The 25,216-nt window shown below is 37.3% G+C and overlaps 1 protein-coding gene across 1 annotated transcript in view; it reads left to right on the forward strand.

Moving 5' to 3' along the window:
- The window catches only part of LOC134754446 (large ribosomal subunit protein eL33), a 59,694-nt gene continuing 34,478 nt past the window's right edge, over positions 1-25,216 (forward strand). Inside the window, exons 1-4 of the mRNA XM_063690777.1 lie at positions 1-69; positions 261-484; positions 895-1,125; positions 8,763-8,791. Coding sequence (XP_063546847.1) covers positions 263-484; positions 895-1,125; positions 8,763-8,786 — 477 coding nt within the window. The 5' untranslated portion in view covers positions 1-69; positions 261-262 and the 3' untranslated portion in view covers positions 8,787-8,791. The remainder of the gene's footprint in view (positions 70-260; positions 485-894; positions 1,126-8,762; positions 8,792-25,216) is intronic.

A 25,216-nucleotide genomic window follows, 5' to 3' on the forward strand; every position in this document is an offset into this window, starting at 1 on the left:
GGCTCTCGTCCTTTCCACAATTGATATCCGATTAGTGAGCTACTTTTAAGATTTCTTTTATAAATTAAGGTTCGAACTTAAAATATAGGTTTATATTGCTGGTAAAACTTTATTGCCGCTGTGTGTTAGTAGTAGAAATATTGGATTATTGATTTTAAAGAAGATATTTACCGATTTGTTTCCATTCGAATGTCAACATAACCTTAGACTAGTTGTGAGCAGCAGTCAGTTTAGTGATTAACAGTCCAAGCCTGTTTTAGGAATGGCTGACACGCCGGCACCTGCGCCAAAGGCAAAAGCGCCTAAAACCAAGGCGCCTAAGGAGAAGGCCGCTAAGGCCGCTCCTGCGGCTCCCGCCGAGCCCCCGAAGGCAATCCGTAAAGTGTCGTCCAAACCACGACATGGCAGACTTTATGCCAAAGCTGTGTTCGCTGGCTACAAACGTGGTTTGAGAAACCAACACGAAAACACAGCGCTTTTAAAGGTACGTACGTTTTATCATATTATTGGTTACTATATATTTGTTAGTTACCGCTGTGCGATCTCTACGTTCGGTTAGACCATGCTGTTATAGGTTAGGAAGTTAATTGTTACACAATTTTTTTTTTTGTGGGAATGAAAGCCGGCCAGAAAATATTGAGATTCTTTCATCTTAATTATTAAGCATTGCGAGTGTTTGTACTCGGTTATATTGTTGTTATCAATTTATCTGCTAATTTAAATGGTAGTATTAATAAAATAGCTGTTTTATAAAGTTTATTCTAAATGATGCCTTCAGACATTTGAAACCTGAACCAAACCATGTGGTTCTACTTATACTGATACACGTTATTGTGATATTGAAAATGTACATGTTTGGTCCATGATGGTTGACAAGACAAACATGGGTTCCAGATTGAAGGTGCACGTGATCGTGTCGACGCTAACTTCTACGCTGGCAAGCGTTGCGTGTATGTGTACCGCGCTAAGAAGAGGACGCCCATCGCTGGAGGACCCCGCGGCAAGAAGACCAAGCTGCGTGCCATCTGGGGCAAGGTGACCCGTCCCCATGGCAATTCTGGTGGAGTTCGTGCACGCTTCAAGTCTAACCTCCCCGCACATGCCATGGGACACAGAATAAGAGTGGTAAGTAGTCTTGCTTATCAGTAGTGCTACTTAGTTCCCTGTTGAAATTTTGTTATATTGCTCAGACACAGGGCTAAAGCCTAAAACAAGTGATGCAGCACTAGGCTGCAACGACAAAGCACAAGGTGAATTGCTGGCATTCGATGTGGTCTTCCAAAACCCCCAAATGGATTGATTGAGAGGTGACTTAGCTGATTGTTTAGCCACTAATTCAAGTGTAAGGGTATATAATTTACAGTTTGTTTATTGTTAACAATAACATCATTATAATCTAACATGACAATGTGGCTGATTTGTTGTGATGGTAGGGTAGAGTTCTTACTAGTGATGTACCGACTAATGATTTGGCCGACTAGTCGGCGCTCGGATGGCCGATTAGTCGGCCAAATCCTTAAATCATTATTTCTCTTTAAAATTTACATTCGGGTGATCACTGCAGTAGCTTTGTCTAAGTTCGGATGCATTTGAAAAATAATTGTTTTGCTCCTTGCGTCGCTCAAGCTTTCCGTGTGCAATTTTCGTAAATTTTATTTAATATTTCAAGCAATTTAATGACAATTTAATAAAGGAAATACATATGTAACGTGATACATATTACGGCAACAAACCGAATAAAAAAAATTCCGTCCAAAAGCCAATTACCATTTAAGCATTTTGAGTAAAATATATTTTCCTTAAGAGACCCGCGTTTTGTGAGGTTGATATCTTAGTGGCTTCTAGGAATTTAATTGAAAACATCTCAAATAAAAATTACCTACCTACTGTAATACTATTAATATTGTACAACTACATAATAGTTATTGTACTGACTGTGACGACATACATACTTTTTTAATATTTCGACAATACCTGTCCAAGGTTTGCCCTAGATTGACATCTCTTTTTTTGTGTGTGACATTGTTCATTTATTTATTTATTATTGATAATAAATAATAACAATATTTTAATATTTTACTTTATAAATTGTTGTTTTTCCTGTTTCACTTTGAAGCTGACGATCTTTTAGTGAAAAGATTTTGTTGCTAATATCCTTTTGTGTAAAGAACTATGTCTTATTCTTTAAGAAAATTAATGAATCTATCTTGTTATCTACTCCCTACACATAAGTTGAATATATTAATATGAACAAAAATATTCGTATGTACCATTAATAGGTTTAAAGTACAATTTTATTAATTTGAATAAAATGAGTATAAATAAATATAATCAAATAAATAAATCCATCCAATAAATAAATATTTGCTGTTTATATGGTTTGTTTGGTATGGTTTCCTGTAAGTAATAATAGACCGACTAATCGGCCATTTTGGCCGACTAGTCGCCGACTACAAATTTGGCCGGATAATTGGCTTTCCCGACTAGTCGGCGACTAGTCGGTACGTCTCTAGTTCTTATACATCATTAAAAATTAATTTAAGTTGTATGGGTGTGTCCAGCGATTTCGATGAAATTTACAATATAGGAGCATATGAAAAGGACAATTCGATTAAACTAGGGTACATTTTTAAAATAGTTTGCCCGAGTTTTCGCGGTAGCTCGGTGGGTATTAAATTGTAAAGTAATGATTCGATTTTATTTTCAAATGAGAGGTTAACGAGGGCGAAAAAGTGATCCATCTAGGTTTTATTGTTGGTAAGATTCGGTTTTGAGTTTTTTCAAATATGATTTTACTTTCAAACCAGAGGTTAACGAGGGTGAAACAGCGATCCAGCTAGGTTTTATTGTTGGTAAGATTCACTTGAGTGTAACATTTATAACATACATTAATTGGTGTGTGAAGCCCCCAATCCGCATTGTGCTAACGTGGCTAGTATGTATATATATGATCGTGATCATGATACAATCAAATTTTACGGAATTTCGAATGAATGCCCGCAAGAAAATAGAAATATGTTAGATTTTTGCCGCTACTGTATTTCTGGGCATCATTATTCATTACGCAAGAATAATCAATGATTATGATGCTCTGATTATTAATCATAGCATCAACATCTCGTTTTGTAATCCTTAAGTTTTCCTTGTTATCTTTTGCCATATCCCGTGGAGTTAGGAGCGCAGCGTTTAAGTCTTAGCCTGACGGCCAAAAGGTTAAGGCAGCTGCCATACGGGTCATATCCACGACATAAGTTGCCATTATGGTGGAATGCCCCATATTGATCAGTACACAAAAACATGTATAGGCCAGGAAATGAATGCTCAAAAAAAGTTATATAGAGGGAAATGCTTTGTACACAATTTTTGACTTCGTAACTTTGTTTGGACTAGTTCACATATCAAAAGTCCCCAACTGTAGTCCTTGAGCCGAGGGAGAGGGGGTTTGATCCGGGAGTTCGGTTTTCGATTATATCAGAAACTAAACTTCTGAGCGACATGGCCACTTATACTAAATAAAAGGTGATTAAACTTGTTTCAAGTTTTATTTAGTCCAGTTTTTAGATATTTTGTATAGTTTTTGGAACATCCGATCTTGAAAGTTTATTTAGTTCTCTCAATTTTATCTTTATATCTACATCAGTGAAGTCAGTGTCTGTTATCGTTTTCGTATAAAGCGGGGGTGCTCAATTCATTCATGGTATCAACTTATTTTGTACTAGTTACGTAAGTACTTACAAAAATAATTAGAAAAAACTTTGTCAACCTATTTTTGGGCCACCCTGTATATCAAGATGAAATTGAAAGCCCCAAATAAACTCAATAGAGGCTGTCTCGAAAACTTAGATATCGTAAAACATGACTAAATTAAACTTGTAGGAAATTCAATCAGCTTTAGTTTTGTGTATTAAGTTCGCTATATATATTATATGATATTGCTATTTCAAATAAGCAGGCGTCTATATATATATGTCGGGGATAATTGGGGGTGCGTGTGGTGGCCTATAGCGGTGGCGGTAGTGGGCGCAGTACATCGATGTATGCCTACACAGCTAAATAGTATGCTACCATTGCTACCAGTGTATGAAATAATACTACGGACTCGTCAACCTAGTGCCTACTATACTTTCGTACTAAATAATAAAATAACTAGTCACTCTAGCAATGAAAGACAATTTAATTTGAAATAACAAAATCACTTGTAACGTTCAAATCTTTATTCAAGTAGGTAGGCATATTACAATGCGATTATGAACATCAAACAAAGCTATTCCGGTTCCAACCGTACACCTCTTGACCCGAGAAGATTTAACCCTATATGGGACCGGCAACAAACTCGGCGGGACATATCTTTTCAAAACAACACTTATTTTCTAATTTTACAATAGTAAACCTCTAATGACAATGACTCATAAGAAATCAAATTAACACTCGGGATAAAACACTTAGGTAAATGATTAAATAATGTTGGAATCTATAAGCTTTCAAAATAATCCTTCAGGTATAAGCCTTCAGGAACGTAGTGAGTTTAGGCACGAGGTTGGTTAACGTCCGATATCTAGCACGGTCCGATCGAGAATCCCGGAATGAATGCCGCGGAGCGGCGGAGCCTAATCGCTCCCACCAAAATACCAACCACCACACACAGGCCAACTTGCTTGACCAGTTACCAACAAAACTGCCAACTCGTACCTAACTTCACGCAAGCTAAACCACTTGACGTTCCGAAGCCTGTACCTAATCTTATCTCAACAAGAATGCCAATAGATGGCGTTACTCTCTACATAACTCGATTAATTACATTATCAACTAAGTAATACATAGCAACACTTTGCTAATCGATTGTATACAGGCGTCTAAAACTGAAATGTAACGCTGCAATGTGTCCTTCTGGAGTCACGCTCCGACACGGCCATTCTGCGGTACACACGTCCTCGTGTGTGGGTGTATGCATTTGATTCTGAAACAAAACGCACAGCAGAGTATTTCAATCGCTCGGTCATTCCTGACCAACAATTTCGGTCTCATTTGTCATCAAACAAAATCAAGCTATGACTCTACATATGACTCTACATATGACTCTACATATGACTACATATGACTACATATGACTCTACATATGACTCTACATATGACTCTACATATGACTTTACATATGACTACATATGACTACGGATGATGCGCCAGTCCATCGGCTTGCTACAATCTAACAACTCATCAGAAGTTAACCATCTCGGCCGCGTAAGTGCTACTCCTCGCAAAGAGTATACTGCACATAAAAAGCAGACCACTTGTACCTCTTACATGCTCCGGAACTTCTGATGCATTATTAGACAATGCCCAGTCCATCAGGTTGCCTTCAGTCCATCGAAAGCAAAATAGTAAGTGAGTACCCAGTCCATCGGGCTGCCTTCAGTCCATCGAAAGCAAAACAGTAAGTGAGTACCCAGTCCATCGGGCTGCCTTCAGTCCATCGAAAGCAAAATAGTAGTGAGTACCCAGTCCATCGGGCGTACTCTCAGTCCTTCGAAAGTACAAGCTTTCAGTCCGTCGAAAGCAAAATAAAATGTGAACAGTAAATCCCAAAAAAAAAGGAAATAATAAAAACAAGCGTTACAATAATGTTACTCAGAATCACTAGTACTATCAGGGTCATTAATATCCAACTCATGGCAACCTGTACCTGTTGCTCAGGCATTTTTCTATTTCGATAATGCGGGTATTTTAAAGTCAAATCTGTGTCAGTATATTTTTGACCTACTAAAATTGAACATTATTTTTTTTAAATCACATGATCGCTTTTTACTTTAGTTTTAACATCAGCTGAACATGAGTTCTCAACAGAAGTAAAACTTCTCAAACATAATGAACCCAACGAAATGGGAACTGCTCACCAGCCAATAAAGTAGGTATGATGCACACGTCCTCAAAGGTCCAAGCACGAAGGCAGATGCTCTCCGCCTTGCAGTTGCCGTTGCTGCGGCAGATGGCGAGATGCACGATGTGGTTTTTCATAGCTGGCTGTTACTGAAATCATCATTAGCACGGTATCAGGTTTATCGTGTATACAGGTTAAACTCCAAGGTTTGTGAAATGCTCTAGTAGCGGAAACAATAGACAAGTTACTAATGGATACGGGACTTTATATGTCAGATTAAAATTTAAACTTCAATGAATGTGTTTTATTAACAAACACGCATTCCAAAATGAGCAAAACAGCTTTAAAAAGAATACTAATTCGAACAGAGACAGCTAATTAGTCAAGGTCGACTGTTATGCTTAGCCATTAAACTCAAAATAAAATCCACCAATAAAGAATAGGAACGAAACCTGTCCTTTTATTTCCAATACTCCAGCACAGAAGATACTGCACAGCTGCTTCAGGCGTTACTAACACACGCGTGATGGCGTCTGTAAGTTGTCTCTGCTCAGGCTGCACCACACTGTAACATTAATTATCAAACGCGTAGTTCATGTTTTCATAATCTACACGATTTGTGTCTATCACGGCACTACGGGCAATAATTAGTTCCAATTTATTAACTACAAAACGTTACAAAACAAGAATGTCATAATTTTATGCATTGGCGAATCGGCAGGATTATTTTCTATCGGCACAATTTTATTTTCATGAAAATTCAAATTTGAGGGTAGATTCACAATTGAGCGACAAAATAATAACATGTCGTGATAGTTGATGCTTGATTGTAATTAAACGTAATTATATTACAACAAAATAACACGTGATCGCTCTAATTTTAACGGATTACAAATCAACAACAAATTAAGAAACGTGGTGATATCAGAGATAGGGTCACGTTACGACGGCTCTGGTCGACTGCCTTAATCATAATTCACAATAATTCACACCAAATAACAATGAACTTCACTCACCTTTCAATGTAGGTCAGACACGTGAGCTTACCATTACCACGTGTCCAGATTAGGCATGTATGTCCCCGAATAAAATCCGGAAATACGAGTACACCACGATCCCACGTGGCTGTGCAAGCAATACATGATGCTCTTACTAATCCCACGCTCTGATGTCGTGGATTGTGGGGTGGCGTGGTGTGGTCTATAGCGGTGGCGGTAGTGGGCGCAGTATCGATGTATGCCTACACAGCTAAATAGTATGCTACCATTGCTACCAGTGTATGAAATAATACTACGGACTCGTCAACCTAGTGCCTACTATACTTTCGTACTAAATAATAAAATAACTAGTCACTCTAGCAATGAAAGACAATTTAATTTGAAATAACAAAATCACTTGTAACGTTCAAATCTTTATTCAAGTAGGTAGGCATATTACAATGCGATTATGAACGTCAAACAAAGCTATTCCGGTTCCAACCGTACACCTCTTGACCCGAGAAGATTTAACCCTATATGGGACCGGCAACAAACTCGGCGGGACATATCTTTTCAAAACAACACTTATTTTCTAATTTTACAATAGTAAACCTCTAATGACAATGACTCATAAGAAATCAAATTAACACTCGGGATAAAACACTTAGGTAAATGATTAAATAATGTTGGAATCTATAAGCTTTCAAAATAATCCTTCAGGTATAAGCCTTCAGGAACGTAGTGAGTTTAGGCACGAGGTTGGTTAACGTCCGATATCTAGCACGGTCCGATCGAGAATCCCGGAATGAATGCCGCGGAGCGGCGGAGCCTAATCGCTCCCACCAAAATACCAACCACCACACACAGGCCAACTTGCTTGACCAGTTACCAACAAAACTGCCAACTCGTACCTAACTTCACGCAAGCTAAACCACTTGACGTTCCGAAGCCTGTACCTAATCTTATCTCAACAAGAATGCCAATAGATGGCGTTACTCTCTACATAACTCGATTAATTACATTATCAACTAAGTAATACATAGCAACACTTTGCTAATCGATTGTATACAGGCGTCTAAAACTGAAATGTAACGCTGCAATGTGTCCTTCTGGAGTCACGCTCCGACATATATATACTTATTCAATTCCATATTACTCTTTAACCACTCTCTGAATATGATTGTGCTTCATACATGTGGAAGCACATTGCGAGCACTAACCGTAGGCAGTACTTTCACTCTTGAGTAGGCAGCTATTAGCTAGAACTGGAAATGCACCTGCCTACCTGACGTCAGGATGGCAGGCGTCATGTATTTCTTAAATATCTGGAGTTTAAAGAGCACATTGCTCCAATTTTGGCGAACATTTGGCACATTGCGCTAACTCCTGATCGCAGCTCCATTTGTTGATGTACACCCGCCATCCTGATACTCACAAAGTTTCCAATATCCGCTCGCCATCGGCAGGGTGTTCATCCTCACACCCTAGCACCGAAATGGTCGCGTACTGTGCGGTTTAAGAGGAATTTCCTCCCGCGTACGCTTCAGCTGTGGAATGAGCTCCCTGCCGAGGTTTTCCCGAGGGGCTACAGTATGGGGTTCTTCAAAAAAGGAGTGTAGCAACGCGCGTGTAATATCTCCGGTGTTGCAGGCGTCCATAGGCTACAGTAACTGCTTACCATCAGGCGGGCCGTATGCTTGATTGCCACCGACGTAGTATAAAAAATATATATATAACAGAAAAACCGAAAAGTGGGCCGGGGACTTTTGATATGTTCATTTCCTAACTAGACTTTCTATCTCAGTGCGTCCCTCTCACGCCAGTATATGTGAATATGCTTCCTACAGGCCCAAGTTTATAAAATGCCTGTGACCATTCGAAATTATTGAACACTTCTTTTTTTGTTTCAGATGCTGTATCCTTCCAGGATCTAAGAACCTGTTATTGTAAGAGTAATAAAATCCAAAAAAAACAATCGGTCCTTTTTATTTCTACATGGGGCCTTATTTATGGGGCCACCTGTCTAGTAAAATTTTACTTAAAGAAAAAAATAGAACTTTGTCATCTAATAAGTTAAAAAAAAATTGCGAGTGGCCGCTTTCGTCAAAAAACAGTGAGCTATTTTTTCATGTTGAGAATTCACTTTTATCTGATGGTTTTGAATGATAAATGTTTAATAGCGTTCATTTGGATTTGATATGGTATTATATCAGCATCGCTCGTCTCATTCGTTTTGTCGTTTGTTTCCCGATTTGTATTCTTCACTCGTTCTGTATCCGTCGTGTTTTATATAAATTTTCGTTCTCATTTGAGAATATACTCGTATCAATCTACGAAAAAAAGGAGAGCGGATAAAAGTTATTCCTTCTCTTGTAAAATGTTAATTCATTGGCAAGATCGATATTTTGAAATAGGCTACTTTTGAACAAAAATATCTACTCTTGATTTCGTTGATAATCATTATTCTCATATTTAAAACGTTTTAATACCTTTTAAAATAACTTATTATTAACCGACTTCAATTTCATAGAAAGAGGAGGTTCTGTATTCGGTTGTGGCTTTTTTTTAAATTTATGTTCACCGATTACTCTGAGAACCGTGGTCTGAGAGGTTCCAAGTTGGTCCCATATTAATCTGGTTCTGATCTGATGATGGTATCCCTGAGGAATTGAGGGAACTCTTCAATTTTTAAAGGCACATGTGTGATTTGGGTGTTTTCATAAGCAACTTGAGCATTTTTTCTCGAAAACGACCAATTTGATGAAGTGGACCTGATGATGATGAATGTTTTGATGATAGTGATGATGATTTTTTTAATGTAGGATGTTCAGCGATTACTCCGAGACCTGTGGTCCGACTTGAACAATTGAAAGGAATTACCTCCAAGGTGGTCCCACATTAATCTGGTGCTGTTCTGATGATGGGATCCATGACGAATTGAGGGAACTCCTCGATTTTTAAAAACACGTGTATGATTTGGGTGTTTTCTTAAGCAACTCGAGCATTTTCTCTCGAAAACCACCAATTTGATGAAGTGGAGCTGATGATGATGATTGTTTTGATGATAATGATTTCAGTGATTACTCCGGCACCCATGATCCGATTTGAGTAATTCTTTTTCTGCTTGAAAGAAGTTACCTCCAAGGTGTTTTCGTAACATTTTTGATTTTGATCTGATGATGGAATCCGTGAGGAATTGAGAGAACAACTCAATTTTTAAAGGCCTTTTAACTCGAGCATTTCCTCCCAAAAACCACCAATTTGATGTAGTACAACTGTAGCCTAACCATAACCACGAGTTTGACACTAAATATTCGCTAGCGTCTTCGTAAAATAGTAACTTACTTTGTACACTAATATGCCAGTACGAGCGAGATGGATAAGCAGTAAGTTACGCACACGATAGCGAATATATCAATGTCAAACTTGTGGTTAGGCTACTGATGATGAAGACCACGGACGAAATGTGGAACTTCCCTCGTTTGTGTATTATGATTTTTGATGTAGGTAGTGTTGGAAACAACCAAAGAGACTGAGAGGTGAGGAGTCGGTGTGAGAGGTGAAGGTAGAGGGTATTAGTGTTTGGGGGGTTTGAGGTTGAGGGGAGGTGAGTTGATGGGTCTGGGACTGAGGGATTGGGGGTTAGGGTTAGGAGTTAATCGGTTTGGGGTTAGGGGTCGGGGAATGGCGGTTGAAGGGTAGGTGGTTTGGGGTCGAGGGGTTCAGTGATCAGGGGTTGATGTGCTGTGAGGTCGAGTGATCGGGGGGTTTGAGGGATTGGGTCAGTGGCGGGGCGGAGAATGGATTTAGTGAGGAATGATTTCCCAGACGGACTCGAGGAAAATTCTACGAATACCACGAATACAAATACGAATTTAGAGTTAAACATAAATATGTTTTTCATTCATGCGTCACGCTCTTAATAATATCTTAAAACTAAAAATGGAAAAATAAAAACTTCTATAAAAAAAAGATAAACCGACTTCAAAAAGGATGAAATTAAATATTATCCTTTTTAGGGTTCCGTGTTTAAGTGTATGCGTTACCAACTGATATTTTTGAAGTCGGTGCGAAGTCAAGTAGTAACAATACCAGTCAAAAATAATCGGCACTTAGTCGGTCCTAAAGTTCTGTCACAAATAAAAATAATGATAAAAAAAAAGTACCAATCAGTTTTTAATAAATTATATACCAATTTAAAGTACATTTCATAGAGAATTAATATAACTTAAAATTATTCAAAATGACCTCCCTAGTTTTTAATACAGCCCAATAAACGCCGCGGCCAGTCGTCTATTTCAGCGACTGCTTTTCTTATCGACGTCAGGCTCCAAATTTTTATGTGGTTTAGCACAGACCTTCTCTCCTCTAAGACCTGCCAAATTTTGTAGTCCAAAGGATTAAGGTCCGGACTGGAGGAAGGCCAATCTTCGTGTCTTATAAAGTCGATTTTTTGACGTTCAAACCAGGCTTGAGTGGTTTTGGCTTTGTGTGCAGGTGCAGAATCCTGCTGGAACACAAAATGATGTCCTGAAAATAGCGTGTTGGGCAGATCTTTGACAACCTGATCCAAAACCGTCACTTTTGCACTGACTTTGGCCTCTTTTTTGCAAAAATGAACCTCAGTTGGCCCGTAATAAGATACTCCCAACTAGGGCTCCCGGTATCCGTGTTACACGCCGAAACGAATAAGCCCGGCGGTACTAAGAACCCGGTTTACACGGAACCGCCGGGATTCGAAAACGTTTCTCCGTTTACACGGGTACTTAAGACCGTTCCGAACGGGGGTCCAAATACTCCGAACCAGTTTGAGCCAATGTACAATGGTAACAAGGACCACTATTATTATGTTGACTTCAGATGAATTCGTTTGTCGTACGATTTTTAAAGTAAAGCTTTTATTCTATCGCCCCAATTTATTAAGTTAAGATTAAAACCGCGATTATAATACCGTAAATCGAACTAATTTCCGATTTTTTTTAGTTAAATGCCTACAATCCGAAAAAAGTTTCACTTGCATCGTGGTTTCATAAAACCGCACAATAACTTTTTTTTAATAGTATTTTATACAATCGTGATATAATAGAGAGCTTTTCAGTCGAGTATCGTGTTTAAGCAACGAAGCTTGCTGAGTTGCTTAAGTTAAGGTACGAGATTGAAAAGCTTGATTATATCACTATTGTATACAATACTTTTTCTACGAGATAAAAAAATAATACTTTCAACTAGTAGAATCATATACTTAGGTAAACAAACCAAGAGTATACAGCTAAGATACGCGAGCTCCCGCAGCCCGCGATACCTTCATACTCGTACGCGCCCCGGCCGCCGGGCCCGGCGCCCCCGGCGGGTTGGTCAACGACACCTAGTAACTCATGAGGCCCTGGTACCTGCTCCGCGCTAAATTAAATATTAAGACAATTGTTTTACTCGATTGTGGCCACCGTAGCCTATGGAGACTAACAAGCAACGCTAAGCGGTTATCGTAGGATATGGATGTTGCTATATGAAGGGTGTCACATGCGCGTTTATGACTTATGAAGCAATTGTTGGCCAACCAATCACAAAGCAGATGCGACGCAGCAGCGTGTTTAAGTAGGCTAATTTGCATTGAATCGAGTCTCCTTAAACAAGAAATATTTTACTGAAATGTATGGTTAATAGAACCATACATTTCAGTAAAATATTTCTTGTTTAAGTTACTTCATTCATAGGTGAGGTCTGGTTATCGCGAACATACAGACAGACATACGGACCCGGCGGGGGACTTTGTTTTATAAGGTGTACCTACATTATATGACAAGAAATACAATTTCATATCATGTTCTTAAATTAAACTAAAAATAAAGAAGCAAGTTAAAATTCTCTAAGAACAAATTAAATTATTTTCTATGAAAATATTTTAATTTGTGGTTTTTCAAGTAGACACACTACTATTTAAACTATAAACTGAAATAAATGTCATATAGGAAGGAAAAAATGACCAAAGCCTCCAGTGTCCAGAGCTGGAATCGAACCAGCGCTGGGTACGCTGGTTCGATTCCAGCTCTGGACACTGGAGGCTTTGGTCATTTTTTCCTTACTATATGACATTTATTTCAGTTCAAGTTAAAATTGTATTTTTTTATAAATACTTAATGCCAATTTCGAACATTAGTTTGACTTCCTGCCTACAAACTGAACTCGATGGTTCTAATATTTTTTTTAAATAGGTACTAGCAGGTTTTTTTATTATATTGCTAACCCGCAACGTAAAAAAAAGTAGCTATTTAAAGTGCTATATAAAATACTATACTTTGATAAGAAGCGTGAATACTCGTACCTAAAAGAAAGAAAGGGGTTTCTAAACCGTTTATTGAATTTCGATTTTATGACCCACGGAATAAGGTTAAATATGACAGAAACTCGTCATGAATCTTTTGTCTATTCATTTGTAGCGCGTTCGTGTTTCGCTACTATCGTCAAGGACGTGTCCGAAGCCACGGATAAATAAGATACGTTTCTTCGAATACCCGTTTATCGGTGTACACGGGTCTTAACTACACGTTTCTTAATTAAACGTGTGGAACGGGCCAGAAAACAGTTTACGTATTATTCGGAAACGGGTATTCGAAACGTGTAAACGAAACACGGATTCGACCGCGAGCCCTACTCCCAACCAAACAATCACTGATGATGGATGATGCCCATGTTGCACCCGCGGAACTGTATACTTTTCTTCAATATCAAAATTTTTTTTCGTCTGTAAAGAGGATATCGCGGTGTCGATTTTTCGCGTACCGCTTTAACAACTTTCGGGATCTTTTAAGCCTTATTGTTTTTAGACGGGCATTAAGCCTGTGCCCACTCTCTTTTTTGTATACTCGTAGACTAAGATCTTCGTTTAAAGTCTTTTTTAATACAGTTGCTCAAAAAGTGCTACTTTACGTAGCTGTTTAGCGTGCGGAAAGTTGGTTTTCGCGAATTAGTGCTTTTTACATTTCCAATTTTTTTTTAATTTATTCTTGTTCCAGTTCATGACTACTTATTGATGAGTGTTGATATTAGTTTCCTTTAATCGTCGTAATCAACATAAAAACCTACTGTTAATGTAAGAATACGAAAAATATACATATTTCATATTTTATTACTTACCTCTTCATCATTATAACACGTCTATTTTTTTTATATTGAATATTGAAAAACCGTTCTTAATAAGTTGTCTGAATGGAACGGAACGCCTGTCAAAGAAGAGGCGTTTTTTCTTTCTGCTTTAAGTTTCCAAAGGCAACATTCGATATTGTTTTTATAAATGTACGATACACAAATAATCGTAATTAACGATATTTGGGCAATAATAGTACAATGTTTTATATTTACAATTGTTTCTGTCTTATAGAACATGTATTTAAAAAAAAAACTTTCATTTAAGTGGGTTCAATAATAATAACATCCAGCTAAAAAAACACTTCTTCATAATGTCAATGTCAATGGTGTCACAGGATTAATAATATAAAAGTTTCGAATTCCTTACTTGTTGTTTTTCTTATTTTTTCGCAACTGTATTAAAAAACGTCGTTCGATATCTCGGTACTTGTGAAATAATGACATACTTTCCGCACTAGCATCGAAATGTACTATTTGACGGTATTCCCAGTGCCGGCCCGAGTCCTTGATATAGCGGTTATATAGCGGTTACGGCGATATTTGCATCGAAAGCTGCACTTGATGCAGAAAGCAAGCCGCTTTGCCCAGTGATACTAGGGACCAATCTGAATGATTTCATCCGAGGAAACACAAATTTCATCCACTAGAATTCAAGATGGCGGACCTTTTCCAAAATGGCGGCTGCGAAATTAAAAAAAATTGTAGACACAAAACGGGTGCACCGATTTTAACGATTGATATATCAATCAATTCGTATTGACCCTGTAATCGGAAAAAAATATACCATTTAAGAAATTAAAGATGGCGGCCGAATATTAAGAAAATTATGTTTTTTTTCTTTTTTTTTCCTTCTACTGAATATAACAACTAAATGTTCTATAGTATGTTCTCATATTCTTTCATTTAAATGAAACCTAATAATATTAGCTACAAAATAAAATATAAAACTTGACAATCCGTTGAGTAGTTTTTTAACTATACGCTTTTATATTTAAAGGTAAAAAAGAAAATAATACATATTTACTTCATTGAGCTATAAATAAATGTATTGCCGCTTATTATTTGTGACATTCCACGGAAAAGGAACCTTATGGAGGCTGGCGCTTACGTCGCATAGCACCGCGATAGTATTGGAGCGGCGTTAATAATAGCTTAAGCGCCAACCGCCATAAGGTACCTTTACCCGTGGGACGTCACATTTACTCTTTATCATCTTTTTCCGATGTGGTTGAACTGTAAAAAAAAAGAAAATTCATATGAAATCAGAACAATATATACCTACCTAATATAATTAAATTGAATATATAGAAATGAACTACGACAATCAATGTGTGTAGTAATGAAATAGTAATGGAGGGGCGGGATAGTTTGGCGCAGTTTATCTATAAGTACCTTTCGTTTTTGCAGTAGCCTTTGCATGTGCTGCATTCTGCATTGCACTGTGCAGGGTAGACCCACCCTCCGACACGTGCAGCGCATTGTTTCCCAACCTTTTTTACAGCCGCAATGGTCCAAGTATGATAATTCACGCCATATCTCCCTGGCTTCAGACAATTGCGGTTCCCAACTGTCATTAGATGACTTCCAACCCCAAGAGGATGGCAATGGCCTGTGATTTTTGATGATGCCTCTGTAGGAATCATCAAAAATTAGGGCATTGCCCCATAAGTGGCCCACTTGATATGTGACACGGAGCGCGTGTTTATGTAATGCTGCCGAGTGCCGATGTTGGTGGGATGCTGGTTACCTACCAATTTATTTTTAGTAGCAAATAGTTCCTTGCGTACCAAGTTCACCGACGAATGCGCTGTTTGAGGGTCATATAGGTAGCAGGTGAACTTATGGGGCAATGCCCTTATTCTTGATGATGCCTCTGTGCCATTGCCATCCTCTTGGGGTTGGAAGTCATCTAATGACAGTTGGGAACCGCAATGGTCTGAAGCCAGGGAGATATGGCGTGAATTATCATACCTGGACCATTGCGGCTGTAAAAAAGGTTGCGTAATGTGTTTTCATACTGAGGTCTTACGGGGAGCCTTCGTACGTCAGCAATTTTGTCATACAACTTAGGATTACATTTAACGAAAATTGCTGTTTCCAAAATATATAGACTGGGTAAGGTCAGTATACTTAACGATCTAACATATGGAATGCAGCTATCTGTCATTTTAAGGCCACACATAGCTCGTACACACCTCTTTTGTACTATAAACGCTGTATCTTTATCAACCGAGTTGCCCCAAAAGATAATACCGTATCTTAATGTCGATGCGACCAGTCCGTGGTAAAGCAACAAGTAAAGATTCTTTACTTACTATTTTCGAAAGCTTATGTAGAGCGAATGCTGATTTACTTAGTTTTTTACATATTTCATTTACGTGGTATTTCCAAGTAAGTTGACTATCAATGTATAAACCCAAGAATTTAGTCACTTCCAGTGTTTCAATCGTCGTCCCTTCATAACCAACATTAATGTCTTCTGGACTAATTCGCTGACAGAAATGCATTAAATTTGTTTTTGTCAAATTAATTATTATTATTATTAAGCCACATTATTATATCATTAATTACAGTATTAATATCATTTTCATAATTATCAATGTCATTAGATTGTATAATAGAAGTGCTATCATCTGCAAATAAAATCATTGGGTGATTGATGGCTTGTGGCAGATCATTAATATAGATCAGAAACAGCAGAGGGCCTAGGACACTTCCCTGCGGTACGCCATATTTTATGCATCTTGCATCGGATAAGAATACTTGGTCTGTCTTACTTTTAACACAACTTTTTGTTACCTCAGTGTATTAGCCTATTAGAAAGATACGATTTGACAAGATTTCATACATTTCCTCTAATCTCTAATACCGTAACAGTTAAGTTTTCTAAGTAAGATTTCATGATCTACATGATCGAAAGCTTTAGTTATGTCTGTAAATAAAGCACATATCGGTATTTTATTATCAACACATTCCATAACATTATGTATAAGATCATATATAGCCATATTTATGTTAATATCTTTTCTGAAACCTTTTTGTTCTTTACATAGTAAGTTAAATTTATCCAAAAAGCGATATAAGAGGCCGGTGTCGATTTTAGTCGCCAAAATGTAAAATTGATAGATTTAGTCGGTGAAATTGTACACCTTTTGTTACCTAATTGAAATAACAAGTACTGGCTTCTATTAGCGCATCTTCTTATCTTACCTTTTATCAGATCAATTTGTTGAAAACAGACTCACTAAATTAGTAATGTTTGCTTTTCTGATGGACGTTTAGGTAAACGCGCGTAAAGCACTGATTTTGTCGCTCTTATTTGTAAATTTCGTAAAGTTTGGACGGCTAAACATGGTAATTTTGTATTACACATATCCTGTACTTGACGTTTATCAGACTACATTTTTATTATAATGACTTTGAAGTAGTGTAAATGAAAGTTAGACGAAATCAATTTTCTCCAGAAATTACTTCAAAACAAGTGACAATTTCTCTGAAAATCGACTTAATTTCAACGTAATTTTGATACTTAAACAATCTACAACATTTGTTGAAACTATTCTTATACATCAATTTGTATAATTTACCACCATACATTTTTGATGAATTTTTAAAAACTGCCCCTTCTTTTCATATATTACCGGTGACGCACGCTTGCGACCTCATTATTAAAATGCAAGATGAGAAGACGTGCTAATAGAAACCATTACTTGTTATTTAGATATTACGTAACAAAACGTGTATAATTTCAACGACTAAATCTATCAATTTAAAATTTTTGCTCCAAAATCGACTACGGCCTCATAAGGATTGGTATATAAATTTCTCAAATACTTTGGAGAACACTGGTATTAAAGCTATTGGTCGATAGTTCTGAGGGCTTTCTTTATCACCTTTTTTGTATAGGGGCTTGACTATAGAAATCTTTAACTTATCCGGATATATGCCCATGTCAATACTCAAATTTAGTATGTGACTGAGGTGGGTGGTTATTGTATCACAAACGTATTTGATTACATTAGTACTAATTTTATCAAAGCCCACACTTCTTGTGTTTTTTAAAGATTTAATTATTAACTTTATGTCATGTTCTGTGGATGGGGCCATAAACATTGACTGTACATTCTTACTAATTGTACACTGTTGAGTATAATTTTTTGGCAAGTTTTGAACACATTCTATGAAGTGGTTATTTAACATATTTGCTACATCTTTGGGTTTTGTTACAACATTTAATTCAGATTTTAACTTTTCAATGTCATCTTTTTTATAACAAGCTTTAGTAGAGTTTATAACCTGCCAAGTTGCCTTAGACTTATTTCTAGCTGAGGCAATTTCAAAGTTATTTTGCGCTTTCTGTGTTAGTTTTATTATTCTTTTATACCTCTGAGAGTAGTTTTTAAAAATTATTTTATTGGTAGTGGTAGGCATACGTCGATATTGCCAAAGGAGTTGCCTTTGTTTCTTACTACAGGCTTTTAGGCCCCTTGATAACCATTTTACTTTTTTATTGGTCCTAATCGTCACGATCGTTATAGGGAAGCATAAATTATACAGCAATTGGAAATCTTCGAGAAAATTATTATAGGCAACATTAGGATCTTGAGTACTGTAGATGTTAGAAAAGTACAAACATTCCAAATATTCCTTAAAGATTTCAAGATTTTTTCGGCAGTAATTTCGTCTTTTAACGCGCCATTTATCGACTCTCTTTATCTTATTCCCTGGACATTTAAAAAGTTGCGCAGTGTGATCCGATAGGCCGAAGTCGTATACTTGACTATTTTGACCTTGTTTTATGTTGTGTGCAAAGTTGTCTATGCATGTATTACTACACAATCGTGTTGGCTGTCTTATTTCTAAGCTTAAATTAAACCCTAAAAGAAAATATTCAAATTGCAAAGATAAATAATTATGTTTCATTATGTCAATATTAAAGTCACCACATAAAATAATTCTATTATTTACATTAAAGCATATTTTTTTGAGAATAATGTCAAGTTTTTCATAAAATAGAGTAAGATTACTAAAACTAGGAGTCCTGTATACACAAACAATTATAGATTTTTGGTCAGTCAGTTTTACGGCACAGCATTCAAAGATTCCCGGGATGGAGTGTTTTGCAATTTCTGGTAATTCCTTAAAGTGATGCCCATGTTTTACCAGTATGCACGTCCCCCCGCGTTTGTTTTTCCGTGAGAAACACGCTGCTAGCTCATAGTTCGGTATCGTCAAGAGGTCTTCGTGGCTGGCCATTATAAAATGCTCTGTGATACATATAATGTCTATATTTACGTTCTCTGATTCTAATTCATTTAGCCGAATTGTTAGCATGTCTGTCTTGTTTATTAGGCCGGCAATATTCTGGTGAAGGATGTTTATATAGCTAGGTACGAAAAAGCTGCTGTTCCCCGGTTTCCGAGACAGAATGGTTTATCGAATTAGATTCATTATCAAGCGTACTTTCGTTATACAGGTCCTTGTTTCGAATGTCATAAATTGCTTCATCGATCTGTCTGAAAATACATTTCATACCATGGTAATTTACGTCTCCTGAAAGCTTGTGGAACATGACATACTCATATGTGAGACGTTCATTAGAGTCAATAAGATAGGCGTGACCGTGTGTGCAAATATCTAGGTATAGCAAGTGATTAAAAAGTTCAATTCGCCAATTATAGAGGCGGCTGGCATCGTCACATTTATACGTCGGCAGACACAATATAAAACTTGTATGTTTTAAATCGATTAACTTTTCTCTAATGTGAATTACCAGACTATGATAGTTCTTTGAAGTTTTAAAATCCTCCTCGCCAAAAAGTATAATACAGAAATCTTGATCCGTGAGTAGATTTGTTTGCAGGTGTATTTCATTTAGCAACATTTCAGTATCACAGTTTGGTTTAATATAGTGACAAATCTGTGTATTAGGTGAGAGCGTGTTATTAGCGATGCGTAGAATCTGGTGTTTTTTATTGCTACTCAGAATAATTACTTGGTTTCTTGGCTTCAAGTCGTCTAAATGATGAGACCCATCAATTTTACTGTCGTTTTCACAGATGTTTCTTCCACTTTGACTACGAATACCTGTCGTTGATGAATTACCATGATCAGTTTCGGGATTTGGTAGGGTATTTAATGCCGTTTCTAGCCTCGATGATGACAGTAAATTACTGGATTGTCCTAGATCGCCGGATGATTTTTTTTGCTTGGGAGTTTTATTATTTGTTTCTGTTTTTAGCATAGAGCATTCCGCTTCTAGAGAGTTGATTTTTAACTTTAGAGATTCAATTTCTAACTTTAAATGGTTTTGATTCGTGTTTATATTTTTTATTTCCGATTTCATGTTTTTAAGGTAGCCTTGGATTTCTTGCTTAATAAGGGCTCTCATTTCGGATTTTATTTGGGCACTAATATCTACGACAATCGATTGTTTCTGTAGTGTTAGTTTCAGGTAAAGCAATTGGCTAAGTTGATCTAGTGTGACGTTCCCGCCATGATCCGACGATTCATTTTTTCGTAAGATGGAACATGGTGGAGTTTTCATTGTGTTAGGAGAGTATTGAGTGTCTCCGACTGCGTTACTGTCGTTTATAGATTCATCGCATGACACATTTGTATGGTCCAGTGTTTGAGGCGTACTTCTATTCAGGCCCGCAGGAGTCACTGGCGTGTTATCGTTGCGGAGGCGCCGTGAAGATAAATTGCAATCTGAGCAAGTCCATTGTTGCTTTAGAATTGCTTGTTGCTCTCTATAATACGCAGAGGTCATATTCAAGCAAGCATAATTTTAAAGATTCGGACAATTTGTGAAGTTCACGAGTTCTCCTCTATCAATCTTCCTGTCGCATCCATTGCACATCATTTTTTTTAATGCGTGTTGGTGTTTTTCTAGCATGTAATATAATTACTATTTATTTACTTTGTATATCGTCCTGCTGTGAACGTCTATAGTTGTTAGTCTCCTTGTTTTGATTTTAGCGCCCTCTGGTGGTGAGTAGTTAATTTAGTTAATTATTGGATATACTTTACAAGTTCAAGCTTCGATGTGTAAATTTGAGTCAGCGTAGACGCAGGAACGTTAATGTAAGTTCAACACAAAATATCATAAATCTCTGTTATATGCAGTTTTTGAACGTGTTGTTTTGTTGATGTCCAGCATTCGGTTCCATAAAGTATGACGGGTCACACTGCGGTTTTATATAATTTACCCTTTATTTTTAAAGGCATTCTGTTATCACACAACACCGGTCAACTGCCTCCACTTCATCCAGCCTACTGTGTTTCTATGTGTTACGTCTCTAAGTGATTAAAAAGTTCAATTCGCCAATTATAGAGGCGGCTGGCATCGTCACATTTATACGTCGGCAGACACAATATAAAACTTGTATGTTTTAAATCGATTAACTTTTCTCTAATGTGAATTACCAGACTATGATAGTTCTTTGAAGTTTTAAAATCCTCCTCGCCAAAAAGTATAATACAGAAATCTTGATCCGTGAGTAGATTTGTTTGCAGGTGTATTTCATTTAGCAACATTTCAGTATCACAGTTTGGTTTAATATAGTGACAAATCTGTGTATTAGGTGAGAGCGTGTTATTAGCGATGCGTAGAATCTGGTGTTTTTTATTGCTACTCAGAATAATTACTTGGTTTCTTGGCTTCAAGTCGTCTAAATGATGAGACCCATCAATTTTACTGTCGTTTTCACAGATGTTTCTTCCACTTTGACTACGAATACCTGTCGTTGATGAATTACCATGATCAGTTTCGGGATTTGGTAGGGTATTTAATGCCGTTTCTAGCCTCGATGATGACAGTAAATTACTGGATTGTCCTAGATCGCCGGATGATTTTTTTTGCTTGGGAGTTTTATTATTTGTTTCTGTTTTTAGCATAGAGCATTCCGCTTCTAGAGAGTTGATTTTTAACTTTAGAGATTCAATTTCTAACTTTAAATGGTTTTGATTCGTGTTTATATTTTTTATTTCCGATTTCATGTTTTTAAGGTAGCCTTGGATTTCTTGCTTAATAAGGGCTCTCATTTCGGATTTTATTTGGGCACTAATATCTACGACAATCGATTGTTTCTGTAGTGTTAGTTTCAGGTAAAGCAATTGGCTAAGTTGATCTAGTGTGACGTTCCCGCCATGATCCGACGATTCATTTTTTCGTAAGATGGAACATGGTGGAGTTTTCATTGTGTTAGGAGAGTATTGAGTGTCTCCGACTGCGTTACTGTCGTTTATAGATTCATCGCATGACACATTTGTATGGTCCAGTGTTTGAGGCGTACTTCTATTCAGGCCCGCAGGAGTCACTGGCGTGTTATCGTTGCGGAGGCGCCGTGAAGATAAATTGCAATCTGAGCAAGTCCATTGTTGCTTTAGAATTGCTTGTTGCTCTCTATAATACGCAGAGGTCATATTCAAGCAAGCATAATTTTAAAGATTCGGACAATTTGTGAAGTTCACGAGTTCTCCTCTATCAATCTTCCTGTCGCATCCATTGCACATCATTTTTTTTAATGCGTGTTGGTGTTTTTCTAGCATGTAATATAATTACTATTTATTTACTTTGTATATCGTCCTGCTGTGAACGTCTATAGTTGTTAGTCTCCTTGTTTTGATTTTAGCGCCCTCTGGTGGTGAGTAGTTAATTTAGTTAATTATTGGATATACTTTACAAGTTCAAGCTTCGATGTGTAAATTTGAGTCAGCGTAGACGCAGGAACGTTAATGTAAGTTCAACACAAAATATCATAAATCTCTGTTATATGCAGTTTTTGAACGTGTTGTTTTGTTGATGTCCAGCATTCGGTTCCATAAAGTATGACGGGTCACACTGCGGTTTTATATAATTTACCCTTTATTTTTAAAGGCATTCTGTTATCACACAACACCGGTCAACTGCCTCCACTTCATCCAGCCTACTGTGTTTCTATGTGTTACGTCTCTATCAATTTTACCATCGTTGCTGATTATCGACCCTAAGTACTTATTTAAATTCTTTCACTGTAGGCAGTGGGACCTTGATTGAGTTGGGATCTGTTGTACCGTCAAACAAACATGACATGTGTTCTGTTTTCTTACGGCTTACTCTCAAACCATTTTCCTCTAATGATTTAGTCCAAATGTTTAGATGATTTTGGAGGTCTTCGACATTATCTGATATTAGGGCGACGTCATCAGCATATAATATGTTCCATGGCACTGGTTTTTGGTGAGCCCTTGTTAGGTAATCTATGGTGACGTTAAATAATAACGGGCTTAAGAGCCAACATGAGTGGTCATTTCTCCATACAAACGTACTCGACTGTTTCCTCCGTGGTTTTTGAAGCTAGAGCAATGATTTTTTCAACACAGTTTAATATTGTCAATATCTGTGTCGGTGTGTTTTGCTTTTTTTTGATATTTTTGTTTTTTAAGGCGCTAGAGCCCTTCAAACATGGCCAAAAATGGCCTCACTGACTATGCCGCAATAAGAGGCGTGGTATTCTAAACTGATATCAATTAGCGAAAAAATCAAAACAGTCCGACACAAACAATTTCATAATCATTTAGATTTCCAAATTTGGTTACGATTGGTTAAGATTTGGAGGAGGAAACAGTCGAGTACAAAACCTCGAATTTTGAGATTTTTACGTAGGATTTTTCGCCTAAGCTGCAGTTGTCCTTATCGCACTAATTTTAGGGGCGGGGTCAAGTTTCTAAATACGTACACAGACAGAAAAGTGATGGGCAATAGTCGACATTGAATGTCGATAATCTAGTGATGTGATAAGATCGATAAACTATATAGCTATAGTGGTTAGCAAAATGAAACTGCACTTTATGCAGAAAGCAAGCCGCTTTGCCCAGTGATACTAGGGACCAATCTGAATGATTTCATCCGAGGAAACACAAATTTCATCCACTAGAATTCAAGATGGCGGACTTTTTCCAAAATGGCGACTGCAAAATTAAAAAAAATTGTAGACACAAAACGGGTGCACCGATTTTAGTGATTGACATATCAATCAATTCGTATTGACACCTGTAATCGGAAAAAAATATACCATTTAAGAAATTAAAGATGGCGGCCGAATATTAAGAAAATTATGTTTTTTTTTTAATTTTTTTGCTTCTACTGAAAATAACTAAATGTTCTATAGTATGATCACATATTCTTTCATTTAAATGGAACCTAATAATATTAGATACCAAATAAAAATAATTGCTTGAGAATCCGTTGAGTAGTTCTTGAACTATACGCATTTCAAAAAGCGCGTAACTCCCGTCCGAAACTCCCCTCGCGTCAAAACTGACAACTTTGATGATATTTCTTTATATTTAAAGGTAAAAAAAGAACAGAATACATATTTGCTTTATTTATTGAGAAATAAATGTATTGCCGCTTATTATTTGTGACGTTCCACGGAAAAAGGAACCTTATGGAGGCTGGCGCTTACGTCGCATAGCACCGCGATAGTATTGGAGCGGCGTTAATAATAGCTTAAGCGCCAACCGCCATTACCTGTGGGACGCCACATTTACTCCTCTTTCTCACTTTCGTCCAATGTGGTTGAACTGTGAAAAAAAGAAAATTCATATGAAATCAGAACAAAATATACCTACCTAATATAATTAAATTGAATATATAGAAATGAACTACGCCAAACTGTCTCGCCCCTCCATTACTATTTCAATGTGTGTAGTATTGAAATAGTAATGGAGTGGCGGGACAGTTTGGCGTAGTTTATCTATAAGTACCTTTCGTTTTTGCAGTTGCCTTTGCATGTGCTGCATTGCACTGTGCAGGGTAGACCCACCCTCCGACACGTGCAGCGCATTGTTTCGCAACCTTTTTTACAGCCGCAATGGTCCAGGTATGGTAATTCATGCCATATCTCCCTGGCTTCAGACCATTGCGGTTCCCAACTGTCATTAGATGACTTCCAACCCCAAGAGGATGGCAATGGCACAGAGGCATCATCAAGAATAAGGGCATTGCCCCATAAGTGGCCCGCTTGATATGTGACACGGAGCGCGTGTTTATGTAATGCTGCCGGTGTTGGTGGGATGCTGGTTACCAATTTATTTTTAGTAGCAAATAGTTCTTTGCGTACCAAGTTTACCGAAGAATACGTTGTTTGAGGGTCATATAGGTAGCAGGTGAACTTTTCCAGCATAGCCATGATTTCTTCAGGAAGACTTTGTAATGGCTGCGATATTTCTT

Source organism: Cydia strobilella, chromosome Z (genome assembly GCF_947568885.1).
Source record: "Cydia strobilella chromosome Z, ilCydStro3.1, whole genome shotgun sequence".
NCBI classification, from domain to species: Eukaryota; Metazoa; Arthropoda; class Insecta; order Lepidoptera; family Tortricidae; genus Cydia; species Cydia strobilella.